This window comes from Notechis scutatus, chromosome 2 (genome assembly GCF_049901735.1).
Source record: "Notechis scutatus isolate UNSWTSFEM ecotype Mainland chromosome 2, rNotScu1.2, whole genome shotgun sequence".
Lineage (NCBI taxonomy): Eukaryota > Metazoa > Chordata > Lepidosauria > Squamata > Elapidae > Notechis > Notechis scutatus.
The window spans coordinates 66,580,715-66,601,113 of NC_142010.1; the positions used below are offsets into that span (position 1 = coordinate 66,580,715).

A 20,399-nucleotide genomic window follows, 5' to 3' on the forward strand; every position below is an offset into this window, starting at 1 on the left:
TTTAGGCAGAAATAGGCTAGCCATAAACAGCCATGCTAAGCGTCTTTGGGAAGACAAATATAAAATTAATATTTTTTTAAAAAAACCCTTCCCCAACCATCTATCACTAGAACTATTGGCATTGCAGAACAAGAGTTCTCAGCTAGCAAAATTAAAATAATTCCCAAAGTGCTTCAATCCCAGCATTTCTGGAGCGTACCAGGTTGGAGAAGTGAAGTCTGACAAAGGAAATTTTTAGATTATGATGGCCAGATTTTCTGGCGCTGGTATAAAATTACTCAGATTCAAATTCTGATTATGACTGTAGTCATCAAAGCGAGTTTTCTTTGGATTTCTCAGAGAAATCCAAAATTTGACTCTCCCTCTTCCCAAAATTCAGTATTCATACTATACTGATACAAATAAACTTTTTGGGAATAAATACAAAACCTCAACACAGCAAATGTCAGCACTACTTAAATTAGGTTAGTGATTCTAACAATTAACTTGTAAATTGTGATTACTCCTCTTGCACAATTTAATCACAATTTAATAAATTGTGATTATTCCTCTTGTGAAGTATCTGTGGTGGCTTATGTGGTAAGACACTGGGCTTGCACACTGCTGAGGTCAACAGCTTGGCAGTTCGATTCCCACGAGCGAATAAGCCGCTCAGGGACAAGAAAGGAGCCTCCCCCGAATCCCTACCAGCATTCAGGCGTCCCTCAGGTAAAGATAACACCACCCGGAAAAAAAATCCTTTCACAGTAGCAGCCAGCCAGCCACCTCGGTGATCCCTGGCTAACATGTGCCATACGCTAAAAGCCCCCCAAAACTCCTCTTGCACTGGGGTTTGGAATAGTAGAAAGGACAGAGGACAAATGTAACATTTTGTGGCTTACAGTTCATTTCTTTAATCTGACTCTGAGGAATACTTTAAAAAAATTGTAACTGTATTGAGGAATGTTAAGGAAGTAATAAAAACAAATAATCCTTTAGGTGGCCTCTATATAAAATATCTATTCTTCCTTAAGTTAGCTATGGTTTATTCAAGTAACCCTTTTTCTGCCTGAGTTTGATATATTGAAGAGAGCCAATTTTGTGAAATGGTTAGGCAGGACATCAGTCTAGTAAACCAGGAAATGGTAAGTTCTAGTTGTAAGAAACTTGAAGCTGGCTAACTGTGGCTCCCCAAGAAGCAATCAGGAGTAGGCAGGGGAGAAGAATGATAATCTATATCATGATGCAACAAGAATGCCCTTCCAGAAACTCTGCCGGCAGCTGCTGTAGCAGACTCCTGAACATGCTGTGCTTCTAGGCAGGTACATTTTCTTTTTGGGGGGAGATCTGGTGATTTTTATGTCATTATGTCCTGAATGTCCAAAAATACTGCTGAGGCAGATTTCCACTAAAGGTACAACTTTTGACGTATGAAATTGATTCATTCAGAGGGAAATCTTGGGTGGATCCCTTAAAATATGAGGGCCTAGGCAGAATAATTTCCTACACAGGAAGGAAAGGCAAGTCCTCTGCACTGCTAATTGCTCAAAGTAAGATGTTTAAACTTTTTGCAATTGTGTGAAGCCTAGAAAATGCCAAAAGGGGGAGAGAGAAAAAAAACTTTTCTGAAATGCTACACTTCCTCACCCACCCACATTCTCTCTCATGCACACACAAACACTGAAATAAACTTGACTGGATGCCAGTCATGTTCCTCTCATGGAATATGGCCAGTGCCTCAGCCAATCAAATGCCAAAGAGAATATCAAAATCAGCTCAAAGAAAACCTTTCAAAATAGTATGGACAGTATTTCCCAACCTGTCTATGGATATTCTCAGTCATTCAGGTCCTGGTTCTCCCAAAGGTGCTTTTTTCAAGAGGCAACTGGGCTTCCTTTGTTTTTTCTTGAAGATGTTTTGATTCTCACCCAAAAGTTTCTTCAGTGAAGAAGCTTCTTGATGAGAAGTGAAATGCCTTCAAGGAAAAACAAAGGAAGTCCAGTTGCCTCTTGAAAAAAGCACATTTGGGATTTCCCAACCTGGTGCCCTCCAGTTGTGTTGGATCAACTCCCATAATCTCTAATCTTCTCATAATCATGTCCCCATGATTCCTAGCTGGAAGACACCAAATAGGGAAAACTTACTTGGAGAAGCACTGACTGAGTTGTTCTGGAAACGGTGTCAAAACTAGTTTGGTCCTCTCTATTCATGCCAAGAAGATAATGGTACACCTGAGATTGAAGTACAGCTTCCACCTGTTTTTCTATGTCAGATTAAAAGAGGCAGAAATTGCAAGTAGCCTTTTGAATGTTTAGGATGCTCTATAATGCAGCTGGCATTTATTAAAGCCAGGGACATGTCAGTTTCTCAAGTTCCCATCAACTCCCAGACAAGCTTTTTAGTGATGTATATTTATACAATGGGATCCATGTGTACAAGAGAACCAAACAACAGTAGTGAACCCTATTCAAGCATTGGGCATTTTGGCTGTCAGAAGCTATTTTTCTTCTTGATTTCTAGTGGCACTTTGGAAAATCTCCAGCATGCTGGTTGGGCAGAATGTGTTAATTGTTTCAAGAGTAGAATCCTCCCCGTTGCCAGGACATGGGAGATCTCAACCAAAACCCACCCAGTCAGGCGGCTGGCGCATTGCTGGGAAAAAAGATTTTCCTTCACCAGACAATGGCCATTCACTCAAAACTGCACTGCTCCTCTGGCAGCCATTTATCTGCAGTCTATAATCAATGAATACGCTGAGGGACTCCAGCCTGTGGACATAGCAACTGCTTTGTGCCTCAATAATAGAGCCAGTGCTCCCAAGGTCATCCTTATACCAATTGCTACCAAGAGATGCAGTTAGAAAGGAGGGAGGCCAGCCAGTGGGCCTTTTTCAAGGCTGTCATAGCTCTTCTTGCTACAGGTGGCTCAGAAAAACTGGTGGAAGCAGACACAGCTAAATGCTTTAATTGGCCTCTCTTCTTCCCCAAAGCCCAGACCTACCCACTCCTCCATTTCAAAAGTGGGCTTTTCAAAACAGACTCTTGTCTGTTTTCTCTTTGGGTGCAAGCACTTTCTCAATGAGTTGGCCTACAGCTTTTAGCTCCAACAAAGAGAAGTGAGGAAATGATGGACATGATAGTCTATGACAGCGGTGGCTAACTTTTCGGCTCCCGTGCCGATAATTGTGTGCGCATTCGCTTGTGCTCACTCGCTTGCCAGCACCCAGAAGGCAATGCATGTTGCCTCCCCACACCTCCTGCGCATGCACCTGATTCCCCCTCTAAGTATGCATGCGCAATCCCCCCTTGTGCACCTGCATGATTCCCCCTTGTGCACCCTGCAACTGCGCAAATGATTCCCTCACATGCCGCTCATCTTTGCGCATGTGCATGCGATTCCCCGTTGCACGCAGTGCATCTGCATACGTGCATGCATCTCCCACGCACTCCCCCTCCGCCCCCTGCACATGCACGCCAGATACCCAACAATCAGCTGTCAGGTGGCAGCGGGCACACACATGCACAGTGGGGCTCTTCCAGGCGACCTCTCGCATGCTGAGGGAAATGGCTCCATGTGCCACTTCCGGCACGCCTGGCATAGGTTCGCCAACATGGGTCTATGGAGATTCTCAGTCATACAGGCCATGGTTGTCCCAAAGGTGCTTTTTCAAAAGGCAACTGGAGTTTCTTTATTTTTCCCTGGAGACACTTCACTTCTCATCCAAGAAGAGAACTAAAGAAGCTTCTTGAATGACAAGTGAAACGTTTTCAAGGAAACAGAAAATCCAGTTACCTTTTTAAAAAGCACCTTTGGGATCGTGCAATATGCCTAGCAGATGCCAGTTAGGAACAAATGATACAGGTAGTTCTCGATTTACAATCATTCATTTAGTGACTGTTCAAAGTTACAATGGCACTGGAAAAAGTGACTTACAACTGCTTTTCACACTTAATACAATTGCAGCATTCCCCACAGTCATGTGATTAGAATTCGGACGCTTGGCAACTGACACATATTTATGAAGGTTGCAGTGTCCCAGGGTCATGTGATTTACCTTTTGCAGCCTTCTGACAAGCAAAGTCAATGGGGAAGCCGGATTCACTTAACAACCACGTTACTAACTTAGCTGCAGTGATTCACTTAACAACAGTGGCACGAAAAGTAAAAAAAATAGGCAAAACTCACACAACCACTGTCTCATTTTGCAACAGAAATCATGGGCTCAGTTGTGGTTGTAAGTTGAAGACTAGCTATAATTTTGAACCAGCAAGTCTGAGAGCCAAATTTCTCCTTTACTATAAGTCCACAGCCTGACCAGCAGCACCTCACTAATTGTGCTTGCACAAGTCACTGTACCAGAAGCTGGGTCAGATGAGGGAATGTGGAATCGGGTTAGATGGAGACCAAACTCTTTATCTTCCCCTGTCTAGCTGCTTTCTGACCTGTGAATGGGAACGACAGCAGCTTCATCCTAACAACTTTTGGGAGAAGTAACTTTATAGGATTGCTAAACGGACCTCCTTCTAAATCTTAAACGCCAACAGGGATTCATTAAGCCTTAAATTATATGGCAACCCGTGATCTTAGAAGCCACTTTTCTTAGTTGCAAATATGAATAAAAACCACTCGATTCACTAAGTTTGGAAGTGTACTTTGTACATGGGAGAGGCGCAGTCAGCTGCCATGGGCAGTTTTGTAGTCACATGTGTCCCCTCAGCAACCCATGAGAAGAGCAACTGTAGTACTTGATGTCTTACTATTGATTTTTTTCTACATAATCGGAGAAATATTGTATTGTATTGATGTATTTGTCCTTCTCCGATTCTGTAGGGGGGGGGAAATCAATAGTAAGACATCAAATGCTACAGTTGCTCTTCTCATGGGCTGCTTTGGGACACCTGTGACTAAAAAAATAACCCAGCTACTTCGGGTGCCCCAAGCGTGGCTCACCTCACCAGCAATCTACCCCGTCTAGGAAGAAATTACTCTTGTTTCTTTAAGAGGCGAGCCGCGCTCGGCGCACAAGAAGTAGCTGGATTATACCAAGTGACCGCCGTAGGGGGGGGAGAGAAAAGCATTCAGATTCAGATAAATATACTGTATTTATAGCTGACGGTGAAAAATTGAGCTTCTGGAAGATGTTGTGTCTCTTGTTTCTCTCTCGGTTCCAATAATTCTCCCAGAGCAGTTTGCTTGGAGTGAAGTTTTTCGTCGATGGGGGAACTACGCCCCTGTCTTTAACTCGGCATCGTTCCGTTCCCGCCCCCCCTCGATCTTTTAAAGGAAAAGTTGAGGCGCCGGAGAAGAGAGTGGGTGGTACCGGGATCAAGGTCCCTTTAAGAACCGCGCACTCTGTACCCGCGAGGGCATTGTACTTAAAGCTGGCCAAGGGGGTGGATGAGTTCAATATCCAGGTGAGTTCTTACAAGGAGAAGCCCGAGGGGTGTGTGTGTGTGTGTGTGTGTATTTGAAATATTGGGGGCGGGGGCGGGGGCAGGGTAGGAGAAACTTATGGAGGAACTACTCGGAAGCAAAATCCAGAGCTGGCTGACAATTTGAATCGGCAGAGAATGGCTGAAGCTGGGAAGAAAGAGGCGCGTGGGGAGGGCGGGGGGAATGTTTAATGCGGGTTGTCCGAGATCACTTTTTCAGGTGTTTTGTTTCCGCAGAGCCGATCCTGATTCGGGAATCCCTCAGCTCGTCTGCGGGAAGGCTCAGTTTTCCTGCGAGGCTGCGGATCCCTTTCTCTGCTTGGGGTTGTGTGTGTGTGTGGTTTTTTGTTTTGTTTTGTTTTGGCAAAGCTCCTAGCCCTCTTTGATTGAAAAATGCCTGCTCGATCCGAGAAAGATCGGAGCCGCTGAATGGTGTGTGTGTGTGTGTGAGAGAGAGAGACACACACTTCTCCGGGAACTTTTCTCCCCCCTCTTATGAGTCCGGATTGAATCTCGTGGAGGGTGGGTGAGGAATCTGGTTTGTGTTCTTGGCTTCAACTACCCGTTTCCAAACTCCTGAACTTAAGGGGTGAGTTAGATCGCTTTCGCTCGCTCGCAACTCCGGAGCGTCGCCCTTTTTTTAGCAGTTGTTTTAGGTAGCACGTGAGGATGCGCTTCTCTGGTCCTGCACACGCCGGGATCGCTTTTCCTTTCCGCTGCGATTTTTCACTCTCTGTTGAGGCTTCTGCCTCTTGTCTGGTTGGCTTCAGGAGGGGCTCCTGAAGGCCAGCATTCTTGTGTGGCTTTGTTACAACAGTTGCTGACATCCACATTTTCCCCCTGCGCCTTCCTCTCGCCTGTTATTTGATAGGGGCTTTCTTTGGCTTCTTTTTTTTCCGCCAAAGAAAGCAACTTTTCAAGAGCTCTTTTGCTTGAAAACGTTAAAGCTTTAGTCCCATTAACTTAGTACGAGGGTGGGAGCTGATCTTCTCGCAACGGGAAAGGCTCCCTACTAACTTGTACGAGTTGTGGAAAGAGCTTGAGTGGGGTTTCTGTGACGCTCATTTTCTTTCAATTTGAAGTTAAAGCATCTTTAGACATTAGCAGAAATTTGAAGGGGACATGCAGTCAATGCAAAGTGCGGTTTTTCAAACTGTGTTTCACAACCCTAAAGTTCCTTGACAGATTGGGGGGGGGAGGGAATTTGCTCTAATTCAGCCAATTTTCTTTCACCAGAATTTTGCCTCTTGACTGGGTTTCTAGGGAATTTTTCAAAACCTGGGTCCTGAAAAAGTTTGAAAACTGTTGCTTCAGAGAAACTAACCTTATTTGGGGAGAGTTTCCATATAATTCTTCAAATCCCTCTGCGCCGATTCTATTGAAATAGAATTCTTTTGGGAGACAGCCCTAGCACACTGAAGGGAGCATTTCCTATTCCACAATCAAATTGATCAACTTGTTTCTTTCTGAGTGTCCAAGTGCTTCTGATGAACTCAAGAGTCCATGGTGCTTCTGATACAATTTCTTCTGATACAATCAGTTCATAGTGAGTTAGGGAAACGTCCCTTTGGGAGGCAAGATAAGAATATTCCCTGAGAAGTGTACTTGCTTTACTGGTAAGCCTGAAATTGTTCAGGAGATATATTACACGCATGTCATATGCTATTGAGTCTTAAGGCTTCAAGGAAGAAAAATGGATATGACTATTATAGTCATATCAACTGTTGATTGTTTGCTTTTGTTCGTTTCTGTAGGCTGTGGGGGAATTGCTCCAGTCTCAGGCGAGGAGCAAACAGATTTTGACAGGTCATACAAGGATTATACCGTAGCAGCTGTTTGAATTGTTGACATTGCTGAAAAAATAGAATATTGGCTATTGGATAGATGCAGTCCTGCAACACTAGACTTTGTCGTAGGAATTCTAAGAATAAATCATTTTCCAGCTCTGCTACAAACTTTGTAAATCAGTGTAAACCAGAATGTTAGGTGCATCCTGATGAGCTTATTTCAGGCCTCCATTTTACATCCCAAATTAAGAAGGTCTGGTTTTTCCCAACTTTTGAATGCAATAAAAGGTTATTGTTGGCAGAACAGATCCAAGTTAAATTTGAGGAATTCTTCAAAAACTAATAATAAACATTGCCTGGTTAATAGCACAGACTAGACATTTCTCTGCTTGAGAGGGATGGAGTTTCTACTTTGTTCCAGAATTACAGTATCTTGCTCAGCCTCGAGCTCTGCAAATGTTTTAAGAATGCTATTTCTTTACTTCCTGTTGAGGAAGGCTTGTAATAACGCTTCTTCTTGTATTCTTTGCAGGCTTTGATCTGCCATCATTCTGTTTTTAAGTGACTGGGAGAGAATGCAGGGAAGCAATGCACTGGCAGTGCCATGGCTCATGTTCCTAGCTGTGGCTGGTGCTCTTGGGCAGTATGACAAGCCTGCTTTCACCCCCATCTTCACCCGCAGGCCCTTTATTGTGGCTTGGAATGCACCCACCCAGGATTGTGAGCCTCGCTTTAAGGTTCCATTGGACTACTCTGTTTTTGATGTTCAGGCCTCGCCTAATGAGGGCTTTGTGGACCAGAACCTGACCATTTTTTATAGAGAACGCTTGGGCCTTTATCCCTACTATGATGCGAACAAAGTGCCAATTAATGGGGGTGTCCCACAAAACAGCAGTTTGGAGAGACATTTGATCCGGTTGACAGAGAGCATTCAAAAATACATTCGGTCCGATTCAAAGGAGGGACTGGCAGTCATTGACTGGGAAGAGTGGAGACCCATCTGGATCCGAAACTGGCAGCCCAAAGACATTTACCGGAATGCCTCTCGTAAGCTCGTGCTGGCTCGGCGTCCTAAATTGCAAGAAGATCAATTGAAGAAGGAGGCCCAGTATGAATTTGAATCATCGGCTTGTGATTTTATGAGGGAGACTCTGCGGTATGCCAAGAGCTTTCGTCCACGACAGCTCTGGGGTTACTACCTCTTCCCAGACTGCTATAACCATGACTATCGCAACAACCAGGATAGTTACACTGGTCACTGTCCCGATGTAGAGAAGACACGGAACGATCACCTGGCCTGGCTCTGGAAGGAGAGTACGGCTCTTTTCCCTTCCATTTACTTGGAACCTGAATTGGCCAACACCGGGAATGGCCGCAAGTTTGTGAGGTCTCGAGTAAAAGAAGGCCTTCGTATTTCTCAACAACATCATGATAACTATGCTCTACCTGTCTTCGTCTACACCAGGCCCACTTACAGCAATCACCAGGATCTTTTCTTAAGTGAGGTAAGAATACTTTCCTCTTGGAACTGAGAAACATTATTCCAGAAATTGGGATCTTGAGCAGCAGTTTCTAATTCGGGGCTAATCAGCTCCTGATACAATCAGAAGGTTACCTAGTTGGTATATAATGCACTTCCATGCCCTGTACTGCCTCTTTTACTGTCATTCTGCAGAGACAAAAAGAGGGACTGGGTCCAGCACTGTGGCCTGGCACAAAATCTAACTTTTGATTTCATAAATTACATTGTGACTAGGTTGCTGCATCAGTTTGTTCCATTATTTGCTTAACTATTGTTTGTTGAATAAATGATAATGAAGTGCATTTCTACATCATGCTAGATCACAGGAGCCCTGGTGGCGCAGTGGATAGAATGCAGTATTGCAGGCTAACTCTGCCTACAACCTGGCGTTCAATCCTGACACGCTCAAAGTTGACTCAGCCTCTCATTCTTCCAAGGTCTGGTAACATGAAGACCCAGATTGTTGGTGGCAATATGCTGACTCTATAAACCACTCGGCGATGGCTGTAAAGCACTATAGAGTGGTATGGAAGACTAAATGCTATTATAAACCACAATTTGCTAACCCAGAGTATGCTAAATTAAAAAAAAATCAGCAGATCACATTAGGGTTTAATATAAAATGTAATCCCAGTTTTGTGCAGAACCCAGTGCAGAAATTTAAAACTAGTTTCATACAAAACATTAGAAATAGTAATTTGTAAAGTGTGTTAATATGAGGAAAGCATCAAAGCATTAAAACAGCTACATTCTGCATTAGACTCCAAGCATTTGCTTTGAAAATTGTCCCTATATATATAGTCTGGGACCAGCATCAAGATGCTGTGCATGCATATACATGAACACACTTAATGGAGGTAATCTTTGAAATAATCTTTCAAAGCAGGTGGGTTAAGCTTTCTAGAGGTAGATATTTTAATACGTTCAGACCCATGTGCTTTGTACAACACCCATTTTTAGTATCTTGGAGAACCCTAAGAAGATTTTTTTAACCTTGCAATTCTTGAAAAGTTAACATTTCAGAAGTTACTCTATTGGTAGGTATAATTCCACAGCTCAGTAAGATCCAGGTCTTTCTTCACCAGATATATGTGTAATATACCTCCTGATGTTTTACTCCCTCATGGAAAATAAAACACATCAGCACTTAAAAGCACTGTTTGGGAAATAAATTGGCCTAATAGAATTCTAAGAAGTTTGTGGAGCAATGTGAAGAAAACAGCTGCTTTGATCTATCAGTTGGACCTCATAACTGCACTGCAATGATTTAGAAGAATTGTGTGATCAATTCATGATAAAATGCCTAGGTAGGAAGCATTCAATCCAATTTGTGGCTCCAAATGGGGTAACAAATATTCGTACGAGGTAGATATAAATGAGGTTTAATTGAACATCTAAAAGGATGGGTTAAATTTCCTCCTAAATTGAGGGGAGCCAACTGCAATGGCAATTTGTTCCATAGTCTGTACCACTTCAGGAGAAGGCAGAATTGGCTGTTGATATTAATAGTAGAGTATTGCACACCTGCAAAAGATTCCCCATAGAAGTCCTAAGATTGTGTGGTGAGAGGTATGGACCTAAGAAATCCTGCAAATAATCTGGATCCAAGATCAAAGTACAAATCTGGTCTTTCCAAGGCATGATAACTCTGCCCAGAGTATGCATATGTCAAATCCAAACCTAAAATTGGTAACAACCCTGTCTTGTCCAAAATCTGTTCTGTACTCAATCCTTTATGACTTGGAGACATGGAGCTTTTCAAATGTGAGTTTGCAGGAAAGAAATGTAGCTGGCTGTTATCACATTACCCTTCCCAGAAGGTTTGTGTATTTACTTATTTGTCAAATTTAGGTACCACCCATCTCTCACAATGACTCAAAATATGGTGAACTCTCAGGCTCATCAAAATATGATGGTTCTTAGATCATCCTTCCCTGATAACTGGCCAGTTCTTGAGCAGCTGAGCAGAATTTTCCCATGCTGTCTTCTGCTAGTGCCTGCGCTCCAGATTGAAAGATAACAAGGTGATTTGAAGTGGGTACAGGCACCCGCCGATGCTATCTTCAACTTTTTTAAATTACTGAATCTTTTTCTAAAATCTCCAAACTGCCTTCTATATTGCTATGTAATTCCTGGAAAAGCCATACAACATTTATGCATCAGGAGTTACAAAGAGATGCTTTAGGAGTGCTGCACATGCTCTGAAGCACATTTTTGCATTCAAAACCAAAGCGCAGTAAACTCTGTTAAGATTCCTTAAGAGAAGGAAGCCATTGAGTTGGATTCATATCCCAACTAATTCGAACAGCACTGCAAAAAGCAGCTATTGTGGTCTAGGTGGGTCTTTTAATTGGGATTCTTTTGGGTCTTCTTCTACATTGAACAGGTGCAATTGTAGTAAGCAGCCTTTTAAGGGCCAAAAAATGTTGAGGGGGTAGAGAGGATTTTCTTTCCTCTCTCTCCCTCTTAGGCTTTTTGGGACCGTTTGGGAATTACTTTGTTTAGCCTCTTGAACCCCATTAAGCTTGTTTTAGGATTTCTAAATCTAAAGGAGGAAGTGGTTATTTCTGGGGATGAGCAGGGGTTGGGGGAAATCTAGAAGTGCAGTAGTAATTGGCCCCTCTTCCTTGGGATTATGAGTAATGGCAATTGGGATACTTGAGAGCAGGGGACACTTTCCTTCCGGCCTTTCAGAAATTGCATAAAAATGCTTTTGACAGCTGTTGAGATCGAGATAATTCTTGCTTTTTCTCAGCATGTTTGAAGTATGTGGTAGAAAGTGCTGAAGCAAACAGAAGCTGCAGCTTAGATTTAAAAGAGCTGTGATTTTCTCTATAAGTGGCTTGCGCTTGCAAAGTGCTGGTGGTTATTTTAAAATAAGAGGTATATGTAATAGTAACCTCAATGCATTTCTTTATGACTATAATTCATATGTCTCTCATGCTTAGCAATCGTACAATTCTGCACTGAAGCCTGCAGTGGGTCTAGGCCCTCAAACCACCATTCTGGGTTTTTATAGGGCTGCTAACTTCTATGAAGTAAAAGCTTGTAAGAGGATTTTTTTAATCCCTGCAACTAGAAATCATTGAGATGTACTAAGGAGTCATTTGAAGATAAGCTGTACAATGAAGCATCAAATTATGAGCTAAGATAAAGCATCAATTATGAGTGGAACAGTGGTTAGAGTGCAGTACTGCAGGCTACTTCTGCTGACTGCTGGCTATCTGCAATTTGCCGGTTCAAATCTCACCAGGCTCAAGGCCTTCTCAGCCTTCCATCCTTCCAAGATGGGTAAAATGAGGACCCAAATTGTTGGCAGCAATATGCTGACTCTGTAAACTGCTTGGAGAGGGCTGTAAAGCAGTATATAAGTCTACGTACTATTGCTACCAAATGAACAGACATGTCTAGACAAAGATAACGAGTAGTTCAGTCAATTTTTTCCCTAGTTTGCTGTCCTTTCAATTAGTGTAACAACAACCAACATTAGGAATATGAACCCATTGAATTCTGACAAGTGCAGTTTCATATGTTGAGTGCAGTCAGGTTGAACTAGTCTGAGCTAATGTCTAATTAGATGGGTTGTTAGTGATAACACTGGGGATTTAAGCATTTTATGGCTAAAAGGTACCGGTAGTACCGAAAGGACTTATTATCCACTATCCCTATCCATAACCTAGAATCTTTTCTTTGACACTTCTTACAAAATACTGGACATTCAAATTGTATACCCACAGTTTGAAACTTGCATCAACAGGTAACCAGTGCTGAAACTCAAACACATGTTTGAATTATTTGTTGCAATGACGAGGCAGTCGAGGTGTTTGATCATGATCAACTGAATCATGATGATCTTTATTGGAATCTAGTCTTGCATTTATACACATTTTTAGTAATCCTGTAACATTGGTTAACTTTGGTTTCTGCTTGACTTTCGTTCTTGTTCAGCATAGTAACTAACACAATTAATGATCTCTAGTCAAAGTCCAACATATGTTTACTTCCTCTCTCTAATCCTCCTTTAGATGAGTAACTTTTGAGTTGTATCTGCTTGGAACCATTCTTTTCTCTTGAGGTTTGCCATCAAAGAGAAAGACATTCCTGCAATTACAACTCTACAATTATTGATTTTGCTTCTACTTTTGAGCAGTGGCTTCTTCTCAGTTCCCAAGTTATGCTCCAAATTGCATTCATTCATTCAAGAACATTGGGTGGCCATTGTAACAGCAAAAGAAACATTTTTGCTATAAATTATTAGATCCATCCATGCTCCCTGTTTCACCTCATTTTCTGCAGATTGATCTGCATGGGTAATAAACTATCAAGGCCAAGTAGTACACATTCCTTTCCAGTTTTGTGTTACTGGATATTACTAGCTGTTCACATTCAGATCAACATCTCTGTAAATATGGAGGTAGACAGATCTATATATTGGTCATTGTCCTCTAATTTCCCATGCTAGCTGGCCCTTCCATGAAAAAGCTGATGAATTCTGTTGTTAGTCAGTGAAATATTGAGCCTGAAGGATAATCATGCCTTAGAATTATCCTTTGGCTTCTGAACCAATTATGAGCACACCTAATATTAAAAAGATGAATTTAAACGAATCTAGTAGGATCACTTCCTTCTTGGGAGTAAAACTGGCATCTGTCACCAGTGAAAGGTTCAGGGTAGCTCAGCCCCTTGAAGAGTTACTTGATTATCTGGCTTAAGAGAAGGATAAGTTATGACCTGGAAGTAAGGAGGAAAGTGAAAGGGTGTCTGGTTAATGTACTCATTGGCATAAAACTGGAAAAAATGTTACTTTTATCTGGGCAAAGTTCTCTTTGTTTGACTTTGCTTCTGACCCCCTCTGCCAGTAAGCTGCTGCTGGGCTCCTTTGATCTACTCTAAGTTGTCATGCTAAAACAGTGAACGTTTGCAGACTGCAGGCATCAGGATCGAACTAGAGCCTGTTTTGCAGCCACTATAAATCTTGTCACCTTATCCTGGCAAACCCAATGGGCCCAGGGTACTGCTATTAGATCAAATAGCCTGGCAGTTATTTCCTGATTGGGTGGAGGTACCATGATGTTCACTGATGATTTACCAGTCCATTAGAGAGAGAGTTGTGCTCCCCAAAGTGAAGAAAGGAATATACTGTAGATGAAAGTATGGGTTGAATAAGAATAATAAGCCAGACACATTTTGGGGTTCATCCATCTTGGGGACTCTATTCCTTGGGGAACACTTTGTGTTCTCTATAGCAACCATGGGTTTATCTATGATAATCTCTGGCCCACTTATAGAAATATATTTAATCTTACCTTTGCCTCCAAGCAGTTGGTTGGTAATCCAAACATGGAGGACATGTGGTTGGCTCTTTGTGGTGATCAAACCGATATAAGTTTTGAAACTTTGCAAAGTGGAGGGTTCTATATCCTAGAATCTGGAAGATAGAGGAACCCAGGAACTTGGTATGACTTCCCTCTCTCATCATAACCCTGAGGATCACTTTATCTGAAGGAGACGAACAAAGTGATGCTTGGATTACTAGTGAAGGATGATAAAACATGAATTTCACCAAGCTTGGATGCAAGCTCATATGTGAGCCTATGAAATATCAGTTGCTCTCCTGTGTCCTTCTTTAGTGAAGGATCACCTTGCTGTTGTGATGTGTTTGCACAATATTTTGCTGATAAAGTCTCTTGCAGCTGCCAAAGTCATGACTCTTCATGGGCAGAATCAGGTGACTGAGGTGACAAATCTTGAGATATTTCCTGGAATTCCTTTTAGTGTTTGGTATGGTGAAGAGGATAGATGCCCTTTGACATGAGTTCTTCCACCTGTGTTAAACTTATGTCCCTCTTGGTCCCTTTTGGGGTGAGGGAAGAATGTAACAAGATGGGCCCAAGAGGTAGTCAGTATGCCTTTGGGGGAAGGACTGGTGTCATGGAAGGACCATGAAAGAGATGATGGTATTCCTTCTTTTAAAAATCTTTCCCTGATCCAGTCATTTTGGACAACTATTAGTTTCTCTCCAGCCTTCCCTTTTTGGATGTACCAGTTGCAACTGAGGCTTTGCTAACTATGACTCATCCTCTTGTCTTGATATAATTTGATTACTGTAAAGTGCTCTGTAGGAAGCTGCCTTTCAAGACCACCAGAAATTACAGTTAGTTCCAAATTTAGTTGCTCACTTTTTGGCCATGTGACTCCTGTGCTGTTGGTCCTATGTTGGCTGCCAATAGACTGCCTGAAAATCTAGCAATTCCTAAGTATCTTCAGGGCTAACAATCAACAAATCAACTCACCCAGTAATGCAAAAAAAATATCCATATTGTCCACTTGGAGACACGGGATAGTGAACAGTATTTCTCAGTAATGCTCCCTGTTTTAAGGAAGCCAATCAAGGCTCATCTTTTTTTTTTTTGAACGCCCCGAAGCAAACTGAACACTTTCAGTGTTGATGCTATTGAGGGCTATACAGTATTCCTGTTCTTACGAGTTTAATATTAATATTGGTAATGTTCTGTTGATGTTAATGATTGAGGGACCCGGCAGTTGTGTTGGAATGCAAAATAAAACAAGTTGCTTGCCACAGCTAATGTAGAAAGCTACTTGCTAGATTATTATTTATTAGAATTCCCCCCATCTTTGTTTCTTTATAAGTAGCTCAAGGTGGCAAACATTCACAACACTCTTTCCCCCTATTTTCCTCACAACAGCAGCCCTATGTGATGGGCTGGGCCGAGAGAAAGTGACTGCCCAAAGTTACCAGCTGGCTTTTATACCTAAGGCAGAACTAAAACTCATAGTCTCTTGGTTTCTAGGCCAGCACCTTAAACACTACACCAAAGTTGCATTGTTTGAAAATACAGGATGACAGACAAAGATATGGAGTAGGACTATGGTCTAGTAAAGCAATTTGGCCAGGGAATTTAGAAAGGGGAAAAGGCACATTTTTTCTATTTCCTATTCAGGAGATGATTCATCTGCTATGATTTTGCCAGAAATATATTACTTCAATACCCAAAGGTTTTGAATAATAAAGGGACCTTTTTAATTTGCTAAAGATTTAGGCCCACATTTAAAATATTATTTGTTTTTATATAATTAATAGTAATTGTTAGTAACTTATTTGTATCCATTCTAAGCTGGAAAACATTTTAGTATTCAGCTAATGTCCAATTTTAGTACTTATGTTTGTACAGCTTGTCATTAACTTATAATCATTCATTTGGTGACTGTTCAAAGTTACAATGCAACTGAAAAAAGTGACTTATGACTGTTTTTCACACTATGACTGTTGCAACATCCCCATGGTCACATGATCAAAGCTCAAGACACTTGGAAACTGGCAGTTGCAGTGTTCTGGGGTCAAGGGATCACCACTTCTTATCTTAAGCAAAGTCAATGGGAAAGCCAGATTCAACTTAACAACAGCAGTGACAACTGTGGCAAGCAAGGCCGTAAAACGGGGCAAAACTCACTTAGCAACTCTCTTGCTTAGCAGTGGAAATTTTGGGTTCAATTGTGGTCGTAAGCTGAGGAGGACTATCTGTAACTCTTTTTGGCTATTTCATTCCAGACAGATCTGATCTCCACCATAGGTGAGAGTGCTGCTTTGGGGGCAGCTGGTGCTATCTTCTGGGGAGATGCTGGAAACACTGGAAGTAAGGTATGTATTTTCCCTCCCTCTCCCTCATTCCTGCTTTATACGATCTCATGCTAAGCCTAACACACAGTAGTTTTCCCGTAGATCTCTCGAACAAAACTTTTGATCTCTTCTCTGTTAGGAGCATGTCAGGTCCTGTTCACTTTATCAAACAATACCTCCCTGAGTGTTCTCAGTCTCAGTGGTGGTTTGTGGAGCTGTTTGGACAGGTTGTAAGTGAGCTTACTAAGAGGTGGGATTTGCACATTTCTGGAGGGATGTAAATGTAAGAAAGGAATTATAATAGGTATTTTGAGTTACAGTAAAAAAATATTTTACATTTTTAAAAATATGTATCTTTTTTATGAGCATAGAGCTCATTTACATTCTTCAAGTTAAATAAAGAATAAAGATACAAAAAAAAGATACTGAAATAAAGTTTAAAAAGTAAAACAAAAACATCATGAGGATGAACTTTCAATTACTGTTTTTTCCTTTCCCTTTCATATCCCTAACCACTAATCTCTACCCAAGTATTGATACTTTGTTTGGAATATTATAGGTTGTTGCTTATATTTATTTGAATAATTTCATCTGATATTTTGTATGATCTCTCCTTGAAAACCTATTCCAAATGCCTAAACCTGTTTCGCTATATGATGTACCATATGGAAAGGGATATGATGTACCATATCCTGCTTGAATTGAGTTCAACTTCTGTTCAGAATTTCTGTAGTTTTGTCATTATTGTGTATTCTCCAATATTGCTCTCAGTTCTTCTATTGTTGGCAGGGTTTTACTTTGCCAGTGTTGTGAATTTCCTTTGATCCTTCTCATTTTAATTATATCCATGAACATTTTGATGGCATTTGCGAAACAAATCCTTTATCAGTTGGACCTGTGTCCTGCCTTCTCATATTTTACTCATTCGGATTTTCTTCTTCTGCAGAAAAATTGCCAGCTGATTAAAACATACATAGAAGAGCCCCTTGGCCATTACATCATTAATGTGACAACCGCAGCTGAGCTCTGTAGCCAGACTCTTTGCAGGGGCCATGGCCGGTGTCGGCGCCAAGAAAGTGAGGCCAGCATCTTTCTGCATCTCAATCCAAACAGCTTCCAGATCTACCGGAATGAATCCAAGCATCCAAAGCCACTCCTGGCAGCCAAAGGGAAGCTCTCTCAGGCAGACATTTCCTTCCTAAAAACCCACTTCCAATGCCATTGTTACCAGGGGTGGCATGGAAAAGGGTGCGAGAAGCAGCTGAATCCACCCGGGGGTGGCCCTTCTACTTCCTACACAATTGGACTCCAGTTGCTGATGACTGTCTTCCTTCTGGTCTGTTTGCACTAAGGCCACCTCTCCAGTGAAATCTGTGGGGTGCAAGGGAATCCATGGTGCTTGGAACAGTAGGAGAGGCAGTGCAATAGGCAAGGAAGGTAGGCAGCCAAGGAAAAGTAGGGGCAGAGCCCTTATATCTTTATTTAGCAGTAAAGTAGCAAACCTCTTTAAGAGACGGCTCTACCTCTCCCCTCAGCACTCCCAGCCCTTCATGAGGCAAAAGAAAAAGGACCCTTTTAACCACTGAGAGTGCCTCTTCAGAGAGCTGGACAAGTGGAAGAAAGGGTGCTTTAGAGACTGGCAAAGGAAGGGTGCTTCACGGGGCATGGCCTCCTCTGTGGCCCTTGCCTTGGTCTGTGTGATAGCTTCTTTATCACGGGAACCCATAATAATAGGTCAGCTACCCCGAAGAGATGCTCACACAAGGGACCTGGGGCCGTAGCACAGGGTCTCAATGCCTAGTCCTTCATCCTTGCTCTGGATAAGGACTAGGAAGGGGCGTCTTGGCTCTTCTGTTTTAGGGAAGGGTGCCACAAGCAAGGGGGAGGGCCTTGAAGCACAAGTGTGGAGGTTTCATGGAGCTGCTGTAATGGAAGAAAATTGCTGCTGTTCCCCATCTCTTTAGATAGGTGGTAGAGAAAGAGGTGACTCCAGGGGGGGGGGGATTACCTTGGAGACTAACTTGGAAATCACTCTTTGCTGACTGTGGGGTGGGCAGCGCAGTTTTTAATGGCCCAAATAAGGCCATTGGCAGGGAAAAACATGCCTGGATTGTCTGTGCCCACTGTCAACTTGGAAGCCTGCAGCTCTTACAGGAAAAACCAAAAAGTTTTACCTCAGAATTAAAGAGACACAGAGAAAATCGTGTGTTTTGTATTGTGTGGAGAAATCTTGCTGCTTGCCCTGGTACTCTTTTTTCCCCCTTGCTCTTTGTCAGGAAGGAAATTCCAACTGAAAGCAACCTCTAGTATGCAATAATGGATTTGGCCTGTTCTTTGCATGACTTCCCCAGGACAAAATTTGGCTTTGTCACAGAACGTGGTCCCTTGGTGGTGCTTATTTCAAGCTAGGGAGAATACCATGTACCATGTACCATGCTGGATAAAGAGGATCCTGGTCTCTGCTGTGACTAAAGGGATAAAGATCAATTGCAACAGTTGTATTTTTCATTCAGAGAGTGAGAAGCAGGGCCCTCACCTGCTCTCTTCTGGAGCAGCAAGTAGCTAGCAATCCCTTTGCCCAGTTCTTCCTGTTCCTTGCCATGAAATCAGTGCACCCTCTTTAGCAAGGCTAGGCTGCTTTCATGGGTCTGTGGGTCTCATGCAGTAAAAATAGGAGAGGGAACTTCCTAGATCAGCGGTCACCAACCGGTGGGCAGTGAGAAAATTTTGGTGGGCCGCAGAGAAATCTCACCCCCAGAGCACCCCCACAAAGCAATTAATCCAGGCTGTGCAGAAACACAAGGCTGCGCCGCCCACATGGCCTACGGGAACCTTCCCCGCCCACTCACTCCTTACCTGGCGAACTTGCCTGCTAAATTGCTATTTTTCCTTTTTCCAACCATCATCTGTTCTGCTGTGCCAGGAGATTTACATTAGCTAGGAAGCAGGAAATGGTTGGATTTCTAGTCAGTCTTTAGATCTTTGGCTCAGCACAGCCAAACCTCCCTTAGGACTGAAGGTTTGCTTGCAAGCAAATTCAGTGCAGACTCACGGCAAGCAAATTTGAGAGACTGAAGTAACCGATGGCAGATAGATAGATCACTGAATGATTCTGTGAGCAACTCAATTTGCCTGCTTTGCCTGATTTTGGGTAAAAGTTGCTCTTTTTTTATAAAATAATCAGTATTTATATAAATATTTACATACAAGCCATGCCCAGCCAGTCACATGATCACCAAGCCACACCCACAAATTAGGCCACACCCACAGAACCGGTTAGTGGTCCCTGGGATCTAAAATTATGAGTTTGGTGGTCCCTGAGGTCCAAAAGGTTGGTGACCCCTGCCCTAGATCAAGCCCAACTTATTTCTTCATGGTGAAGAATAGCTGGCATTTTGTCGTTACTGTCTTTTAAATCGGCTCCAAAGTTTAGCAGAGCCAGCCCTTTGACAAAATGCAGAAGCTCCCACAACCAGCCCATAAGGAGGAATGAACCAAGACCTGCTGAGAGATATTTTTTTCAGACTAAAAAATATGTGATGACTCTAACCTGCCTTCTGCTTGAAGGTGGCCTACTATTCTCTAGTGAGCCCTGAAGTAAGTCCTACTAAATGCATATTTAGTGCAGTTCTTCCAGTCCTTGTTACTCTTTAAATAATTTTATTATGCAATTTAAAATGCAAATTCTTATAACATTGAGTGATCAACCCCCCAAATAATAAGCATAGTAAAAAAAGGAGTCAATTTTTTTAACATTTGGAGAATGTGTTTTAATCTAATCTGGGTCAGGATCACTTTGTGCAAAATAGGATGAAGCAGCCTCTCTTCACCACTTTATTAAGAACAGGTCAAACTGCTCCTTTGAAGAGAAAGGGAGGCCAAAAAAAATCTGACAATGAGGATTTTAAAATTCTCATATCAGTAATATGTGAGTTTTTCTAGATAAAGTAGGTTAAGTTGAGGGTTTCTTATCCTGATATGAGTCACGCTGATCTAGATCAGTTTTTTTTTAACCAAAAATTAAAGTCGGGTAACTATGT

General features: G+C 42.2%; 1 protein-coding gene across 4 annotated transcripts in view; it reads left to right on the top strand.

Moving 5' to 3' along the window:
- Nucleotides 1-18,560, top strand: part of HYAL2 (hyaluronidase 2) — a 41,406-nt gene extending 22,846 nt beyond the window's left edge. Inside the window, exons 1-5 of one of the 4 annotated variants that reach the window (XM_087954973.1) lie at nt 5,287-5,393; nt 5,649-6,000; nt 7,731-8,703; nt 16,291-16,380; nt 17,306-18,560. In XM_087954973.1, the coding sequence (XP_087811099.1) occupies nt 7,774-8,703; nt 16,291-16,380; nt 17,306-17,710 (1,425 nt within the window). In that variant the 5' untranslated portion in view covers nt 5,287-5,393; nt 5,649-6,000; nt 7,731-7,773 and the 3' untranslated portion in view covers nt 17,711-18,560. Of the gene's footprint in view, nt 1-5,273; nt 5,425-5,648; nt 6,001-7,730; nt 8,704-16,290; nt 16,381-17,305 lie in introns of those variants that run through there. The other 3 variants (XM_026673284.2, XM_087954974.1, XM_087954975.1) reach the window with 3 other exon arrangements.
- The last annotated feature ends 1,839 nt before the right edge of the window (nt 18,561-20,399 follow it).